At 37.1% G+C, this 8,550-nt stretch overlaps 1 protein-coding gene and 1 pseudogene across 2 annotated transcripts in view; one reads left to right on the top strand and one right to left on the bottom strand.

The window, feature by feature from the left end:
• The window catches only part of LOC148197232 (uncharacterized), a 28,363-nt pseudogene extending 20,919 nt beyond the window's left edge, over window positions 1-7,444 (bottom strand). The window contains exons 1-2 of the transcript XR_015780489.1: window positions 6,964-7,444; window positions 110-605 (exon numbers count right to left, since the gene is read on the bottom strand). The product of XR_015780489.1 is annotated as an uncharacterized LOC148197232 (transcript). The remainder of the gene's footprint in view (window positions 1-109; window positions 606-6,963) is intronic.
• Window positions 2,712-4,453, top strand: LOC148197233 (uncharacterized). Its single transcript, XM_088092843.1, has 3 exons — window positions 2,712-2,862; window positions 3,345-3,686; window positions 3,769-4,453. Exons 1-3 carry the CDS (start codon window positions 2,712-2,714, stop codon window positions 4,101-4,103), a joined length of 828 nt encoding a protein of 275 aa, XP_087948969.1. The 3' UTR covers window positions 4,104-4,453.
• Window positions 7,445-8,550: the final 1,106 nt, after the last annotated feature.

Genomic DNA, 8,550 nt, shown 5'->3' on the forward strand with positions numbered 1-8,550 from the left:
AAAGCAACTCAGTCCAAATTTCGTGGAGTGAAAACATAATTAATCTAAATATTATAACAATGAATACTATTGTGTTGATGTTGCTGAGCTTAAGCTTTAGATGGCTTACTCTTGGGAGTGTCTGAGTCGGCACTAATGGGTGTTTCTTTTTCTTGAGATTGTTTGTAAGGGTTATTGCCATCAATTTGCTCATCATTTTCCTCTGTAGAAGGTATCTTGGAATGTTGATCATCTGACTCATCAAATTCTTCTGGTTTGTAAGGGTTATTGCCATCAATTTGCTCATCAATTTGCTCATCATTTTCCTCTGTAGAAGGTATCTTGGAATGTTGATCATCTGACCCATCAAATTCTTCTGGCAATGTTACCATTCGTGCTGGAAGTCCTGCTTGGTGTAATGGTTTCAGCCAACCCACGAGCTTTGCATAATTGGGACCTGGATCAGGCTTAGTCATAGATTGTCGGAAGTTGTCAGCACTTGCAACTTGAAGAGAACGAGTTTTTTCTGCATATTTGATGACCCCTGCCATGAAAACTAGGGCTGTAGGGATCGATAACGTGTTTTCAGGAAGTGACAACAGGAACACGTAACCCGTTAGACATACCTGTGAATATAAAAGGTCAGATATTTATATATATATATATATATATATATATATATATATATATATCCTCGAAATAAATTAATGTCTCTTTTCACATTTTCATCTCATATATATGACTGATTTCAAAACGTTTTTATTTTTATTAATTTTATAATAATTAATGTGATTATCGTGAAATCGAATTCAGAATTAATATAACTTTTTAGTTAAAATCTGTGGAAAATCAGAGACAAAATTTGTAACAATATGTACTGCAGAGAAAATTATAATTAGGCCGATTAGTATCGTTAAAAATAAAATTTAGATGAATATGTAAAATGTCAAACTCAACTTGAATTATATAAGGATAATTATATTTTTACAATATTTTTTTATAATATTTTAACATCATGTGATTGATCCAAAATTTTAGAAAGTGAAATTTAAATTCATGTTCGAGGCACATGAAATGTAAACTTTTAAAGTCTAACTATCAAAATTAGCTTGAGCGTTGGATTGTCATATGATAATACATAAAAGGTTTATATAAATACTAAATATTTAAGTGATGAATTTTAAACTTAACAATAACAAATGAACTTTAATCTTAAACATAAAAGAAAAAATAGATAAAAATAAAATATTATTTTTTGTCATATTAATAAAATATTTCAAACACGCTACTCTTTTAAGGAAAATGATATTTCAACAATATGTTTTGACAACATTTAGATACGGGACATGTGTCTAAATTTCATTGGTGCACGTGGAAAATGATTTTATAATAATAGAATGATGTGGCAATGAGGGGGTTGATTCAAAATTGAGGTTCATTTCGAAAATTTCAGATTTGCAACATTTGAGAGAGAGAAAAAGTCGAGAACATTTAAGAGAAAGTCGACCTCCTTCCAACCAGCCACAACACTCGTCGGAGTGCCGCCATGCCGTCGTTGTATTCTCTCCTCCCAGCCAGCGTGTCGCCGCACTCCGGCGAGTGTTATGGCTAGTTGGAAGGAGATCGACTTTCTTTGAAATGTTCTCGACCTTCTTTCTCTCTCAAATGTTGTAAATCTAAAATTTTCGATATGAACCTCAATTTTGAATCTGTCCCCAATTCTCTCATTGTCACGTCATTCTATTATTATAAAATCATTTTCCACGTGCACCAATAAAATTTAGACACATATCCAGTGTCTAAATGTTGTCAAAACATATTCTTGAAATATCATTTTCCCTCTTTTAATGACAAATTAAAGGAAGAGGGAGAGAGGCTACACTTTATTCTTCGAAAGCCAGACACTTCTTTTACTATGATTTTCACATCTTCCAAATTTGGACTCATCTTTCTAAATTAACAGTGAAAGCACCTGGTATTATGTTGTTTGTTTTACTTAGTGTTGATGTTCCTTTGTTTCGTTTTTAAGCATTATTGTTATTGGGACGGTTATATCATGCGTTAATCAGACTTTTTTTTTAATTATTTTTCTTCTTTTCTTTTCTTTATATTTGTTTATTATTGGGACGGTTATATCATGATAATTATGGGTGTTCCATATAAACTTAAATGGACTAGTAATCCATTTATATCATGAATCACATAGAAGAGGCTAGCTTACCCCCGGTCACAACCAGGTCTCTTCTAACTCGATTACGAGGTATTCTTTAACTTAGTACAGTTTACATCAATCCAGTATAAATGAGTTAGTAACCTACTTAAATCTTACTTAAAGTGAAAACTCATGAAGTCATAACTATCTTATGAATGATATATTTATCAAGACACATAGATATCCACAAAAAACGAGTATGGAGAAAAAGACGGAAGAAAAACAAAAAATAATTTAAGAAGTTTGACAAGCTCATCTTCACCGGATATACTGCCTCCACAAGGCGTCCATTGTGGGATCTGAAAAATATTTTGTAAAGAAGAAGGAGATGACACCGCGAGTGAGGAAGGCCAGTGAGCTAGCCACTAGACTCTACAAAAAAAAACACAGAGAGACCATCGGGTGAATCGCCGAAAAGAAAAAGAAGTTGTAAAAAGAAAAGATTGGCGGCGAACCAAAGCCACCGTATCTCCCCTGAAAACCCAAATCGTGAAACTCCATCACTTATCACCAAAGATTAATGGCCAACCCCAAATCGGGAACCATCTGCATTGCACAACCAAAAGAATCAGTCGCGAAACCAGGCGAAAGCAACTACAGCAGAACCACGGCGAAAGCCACTACAGCAAAACCACGGCGTTGCCAGTATCGCACCATCGATGCCCTAAATCGTGCCACCACTTCTTGGAATCATTCAAATCACTCTCTTCTCTCTTCTCTCTGGTTTTGCGTGATGTTTTATTTTCTTTTTATTTGTGCTGTTCTTGATATTGTTCTTTATATTGTATCCTATTCTCTTCCGTTTTGGGTTTTGGTTTTCTTCTCCTAACATGATGATGGATCTTTGAGTTCTCCTGCAACCCTCAATGCACGATCAAGCTATCCTCTTCAAGAACAATTTAACCGTAGCCTTTCTGTTCGCCAGAATTAGGGTAATGTTGGTGCCTCGCCACAAATTTGGAGATTGAAGGATAACGCAGACCACTGCCGCCGCTGCAATACCCATTCTGGCCGCCTCGGCGCTCAGCGGCGTCATCAGAAGGGTTGGTATCTTTCTCTCCAACACAAAAACTACCGCGTGCCCATCGCCGTTACCCCACTCGAAGCTACTTGATGACGCCGCTGCCACTACCGTTAAGGTTTTGATTCGGAGTAAACGCCGTAGGTGACAACGCTGCCGTCGTGCGGAGCAAATCGCGTGTTCCTCCCCTTCGATACCGATCAGAACTACCATTAGCGGTAGAAACCCCCGCCAAAACCACCGTGAACGAAACCGCCTCTTACATAGAAGGAGCAGTGCGACCTCCAACCTACAGTAAAACAGAACCAGCGCCCAAGGAGACCAAATCTAGAGGATCACCATATACAGAAAACAGATCTGGCGCAAGGAGATCTGCTTCGTCGCATGGCCCTTGTTTATCACAGATTCGCGAGCCTCACCTGAGAAGAAGATCACAAAAACGAAATTGCTTGAAGACAGCAGAGATTTTTTATGGTTGGGATTCCAGGGCTGGCCCAGGTTCTATCTTTCGATACTGATATTTTTTTTTATCAATTTTTGATTCTTTTGATTCCAGGGTTGGCCCAGGAGGAGACGTCAACAAAGCAAATTAAGCTGGGCTTTATCAGTGGACTTGTTTCAAGGGAAAAATCAGTTCCTTTCGAAAGAATTGTATTTCGTGCTACGAGGGGAAACGTGTTTCTCGAACAACCTTCAGAAGGTTGGTGTCCTGTTTTTGCGACAAGCAAGATTCATAAAGTGTTGCAGCAGTCAGCTGTGGAATGCAGTTCTCAAGTTGAGGCCATACTTCAGGTCATAGAGATAAAGGAATCACCGCCTACCTACTTCTGCACAAACAAATTCACTTCTGCTTTTCAAGAAATTGTAGATGCCTATGGAGTTTCCAAGTAGCAGGAAGCAAATCCCAGTGTGTACACAATTATCACGTTACCATTCCTTTTTGCTGTAATGTTTGGTGACTGGGGGCATGGCATATGCCTATTACTTGCGGCTTTGTATCTCGTAATCAGAGAGAAAAAATTTCAAGTCAGAAACTTGGAGACAATGAAAATGGCTTCCGGGGGACGCTATATTATTATGATGATGACACTCTTTTTAATCTTTGAATCTATAACGGGTTGATATATAATGAGTTCTTCTGTTACATTTGAATTATTTGGTCCATCAGCCTATGGATGTCGTGATTCTTCATGCGGGTCGTTATCAGTACTACTTTTCTCTTATACTAATTGGTTACATTATTTGTGTGTGCAATATTTATTTATTCCATTTTTTAGGGATGCTTCTACAACAGGTTTAATAAAAGTGCGTGACACTTATCCATTTGTTGTGGATCCTAAATGGCACGGTACAGGCAAAATAACTTCTATTTGCAGACAGGGCATAAGCAATAAAATCATGTAGTCCATTTTGACGAGATGGTCGTAACTCGTGATACTTTCCTTCCAAATACTCGATCATTTCCTTTCAAATTTTTCTTGCAAAAGCATTGATGAGGCCAGGTTCTCCAAATCAGAGTTTATGTTTTCTATCACGTCCAAACCCCTAAGAGAGTTAGCATATGGAAATGAAGCTTTCTCCCTAGTAAAAGTATCCATGTCGTATAGCAACACTGATGCATCACACCCGTTGCCTTAAAATCATGAGAGTCTGAGATTCCACTGTATAACACTGCCTCTCTGGTCTCTACACTATTCGGCTTCTTTAGCCTCAAGGATAACAAAGTTAGCTACTACCAATCAAGGTCGAACCTTTCATGCAATTTCTTATGGGTTACCTTGTCGATGTGGTTGAACCTTTCGTGACATTCCATGTGCTGCCTACCAGGCCCATCTTGATGAGGTACCTCCCAACATTCAAACCTCTTCATCGTTGTATCCTTGAGGCTAGGGGTTACTATACATGTAAGGCTACTATTAAATACAAATTTTCTTTGCATTTGTTATACTGTACAACCTACTATTCTTGGTATCATATTTCATAAAGTCAGTAGACGGTCAACTATAACTATTTCATTGAGTTTTCTGATGCTACCTACACAATCTGATGCTACTCGGCCTTGACCTCTACTCGTCCTGTCACAAGTCGGCTTCTTCTAACTCGGTCATAAGTCGATCTCTACCGGCTCGACCACAAACTAACCTCTTCTAACTTGATCACAAGCTGCTAGCCTTTAACTTAACATGATTTACAGGCCACGACTTATGAGATAAATAGGCTAGTGGTCAATTTAGACCCATATAAGGAAAGGACCCTTATCGAGAGACACAGAAGATAATGAAAAACGAGTATGAAGGAAAAGACAAAAGAAAATAAGAGAACATTGAAGAAGTCCGAAAACCCCATCTTCACAACGTCTGGCTCCGCAAGAACAATTATACTTATACTTTTTACTTAATAGATATGTAAGAAAAATGTAATAGTATAGATTCACATTGACTTAATTTCCACTCCTTCCTTGTACCTGGGAGTTGTTTATTAGTTTCTTATTACAGTACCTCAAGTCCTCTCCTATAGAATAAATTTATATAAGATTATGAAATTTGCACAATGTAGGAAATTGGGATTGTCAAACATAATTGAATATATAAATTTGGCTCCTTGAAACATTAAAATACATTAGAATAGTAAAAGAAAAATATAATTATACAAGGTGTAGAATATGTTTTCCTTTTTATTAAACCAACAATGTCAAAGTGATATTGGATTGGAATATCTTAAAGCATATTATATTTGAGTATTATTATTGGAAAATATATGTTTGTCAGATAAAACACGAGACTTTTTTTTTCGGCATAATATATATATTAAAGATATATACAAGAGACACGTTTCAATTCTTTTTACAAAAGCAATCCGATAGATTAACAATTTTTTTAATAATTTTTTATAATAAATTACATGTTTCTTTTTCATAACAGAGTGTCATTATTTTATTAGTTTGTTTTTCTGTTTAAATTTATTAAACCAATCATAAGCTACTAGATAGATGTTATAAAAAAGTAAAAAAAAAATGGTTAAAACATATTTTCCTTTAAATAAACGGTTGATGACATGGATATTACAATTAAACCGGACATTTTGATTCTATATAGCAAAAGATCGTGCCATATCTCTCAATTATCCATCCAAACACTAGTTCATCAAGAATCCCGACTATTTGTTCTTTTCAAATAGAACCCCAATATATTTTAGATTTAACAAATGTAATAAATAAGTCTTGAAGTCATATTTCAACATATATTAGTTTAGTGATAAGCATTTGTTATTCTGACACTACACATATGTTATTGAGTAGTACACCTGGACAACAATATGAAAAGATTTGTGATACAATACACATATTAATTATTAATGAATTAATGTTACACACCAATGTCACAAATGGTTAGTAGGAATTGCAGTTTTCACACATATCTTCAGAGTTAAAATTTAGATAAACTTTCTCATTCAGGTGTGAAATATCTCAACAATAGTGACTTTTACTTGTATATTGATTATTATTATTTCAAAACAAGTTTATTTGAAAAAAGAGTTATAAAATGATTCAGTGCTAAAATTAAAAGAGATGGTTGAAAAAATTATGAGTTCAGCTCCTTCTACTAACACTTTAAAATTATGAGATTAGTTTGATAAATTAAAAATAAAAATAAAAAAGACCATGGGTTCAACTCCTCAAAATATTTTCACTTACTTGGTCAATGTTGACTCAGACTTATATTCTTAAGAAATACAAATAAATTAGGTTTACCTGCACCGTGAGTCCAAGCATATGCCTGAGCCAAAGTTCATTGTCCTCGAGAGAAAAAGCAGTAATTGTGTCAGGGCCACCCAAGTGCAGCAGCAGAAAGGGTGCCCAGAATGCTCGCAAGTAGTCATCGATGGTGGAAACTGCCGTGTCTTTATCACCATATTTGCTGGAGATGAGGCCAACACAGAAGTCCGCAGTGGCATCTGCAACAAGGTACGTGAACCAAAGCAACGAAACCAACAATTTATTTCTCGAGCGTTTTCTGAAAGGAGCTATGAAGATGAGAACTACTTGCATGGTCAGACTCAAGATGACAACACCCTGAATGTTCCATTTGCCCCAAATGTTCCTGGCAAAGTTTGGGATAGGGTTTACCATTTCCCCTTACCTTCTTTCTTCTTCTCTCTCCGACCAGATCTCTTTCTTTTCCTGTCGTGTTTCATCGTTTTAAATAGAACAGCTTGCATGCATTGATGATATGACTTTTTTTTATTTTTTCTTCCCTGAAACTAATGCTCACCTTAATAATGAAGAAATTTAAATGAAAAACGAAATAGTATATGATAGAAAAACGTGACCACACAAATAATTTGAAATTCATTGGATTTACTTTCGATTGAATTGACAACTAAATAGACATCGGATCAAGTACAAATAATAAAAACTGACAATATAATATTCAAAAGCAAAATGTACTCAATCTATTTGTATCTTGTATCGATAAAATAAAATAATATTTAAGTTTATCTAACAAAACTTCCCCATTAACTTGAATTTTTCATCCTTTATTTTGGCTTTTCATGTCACTAGTACAAAATATGCTTTTAAACTCGCACAATAGACCTCTCTTTACATCAAACAGCTGCTTATTCAGACACGGTGGTAGTTTCGTAATTAACAAGACCTTATAGGCCTCGGTTTAGACTAGACCGGTGCCAAAAAGAGCTATCACTTCGGTTGTGAAGGCAACCAGTGTCTAATTATCACTGTCTGACGCAGCTTCTGACGCAGTTTAGAGAAACCCGAGGTGAAAGAGTTATACGACATCGGTTGGTAGGAAGGACCGAGGCATAAGCCTCTACTGCCTCAGACACAATAAGGACCCGAGGCATATAAGCCTCTCTTATTTCCCCAAAATTTTCCCCAAGTTGAAGGAAAACCTAGCTCCCTCCTCGCTCTCGCCTCCCCTGGCTCTCCCTCCCTCCCTCCCCTAGCTCTCCCTCCCTCCCTTGGCTCTCGCCTCCCCTCCCCTCACTCTCACCTCTCCTGGCTCTCGCCTCCCTCCCCTCGCTCTCGCCTCCCTCCCCTCGCTCTCGCCTCAAAAATCTCCTTCGAGTGCGTCGCCTCTGGACGGAAGAGCAACCGGTGGTGGTGCGTCAATGATGGCGGCGGTGCTAGGTGGTGATGAACGGAGTGTTTTCTATGTTGGTGTGTCAATGGAGTTTTTTGGTGAAAAAGGTGAGTGCAATTGGGGTTTGATGTTGATGGTGGTGGTGCAAATTAGGGTTTGATGACGGCGGAGAAGGAGGAGAAGCGGCGGAGGAGGAGAAGCGGCAGAGGAGGAGAAGCGGCTCTGTTCGATGGTCG

Source organism: Vigna umbellata, chromosome 6 (genome assembly GCF_029865625.1).
Source record: "Vigna umbellata cultivar VRB3 chromosome 6, Vumbellata_1.0, whole genome shotgun sequence".
Taxonomy (NCBI): Eukaryota; Viridiplantae; Streptophyta; class Magnoliopsida; order Fabales; family Fabaceae; genus Vigna; species Vigna umbellata.

Coding starts and splice junctions, on each gene's coding strand:
- LOC148197233 (XM_088092843.1), top strand. CDS start 2,712: ATGGCCAACCCCAAATCGGGAACCATCTGCATTGCACAACCAAAAGAA. Junction 2,863..3,344: donor CACCATCGATGCCCTAAATC/GTGCCACCACTT, acceptor TTTGATTCGGAG/TAAACGCCGTAGGTGACAAC. Junction 3,687..3,768: donor GACAGCAGAGATTTTTTATG/GTTGGGATTCCA, acceptor TTTTGATTCCAG/GGTTGGCCCAGGAGGAGACG.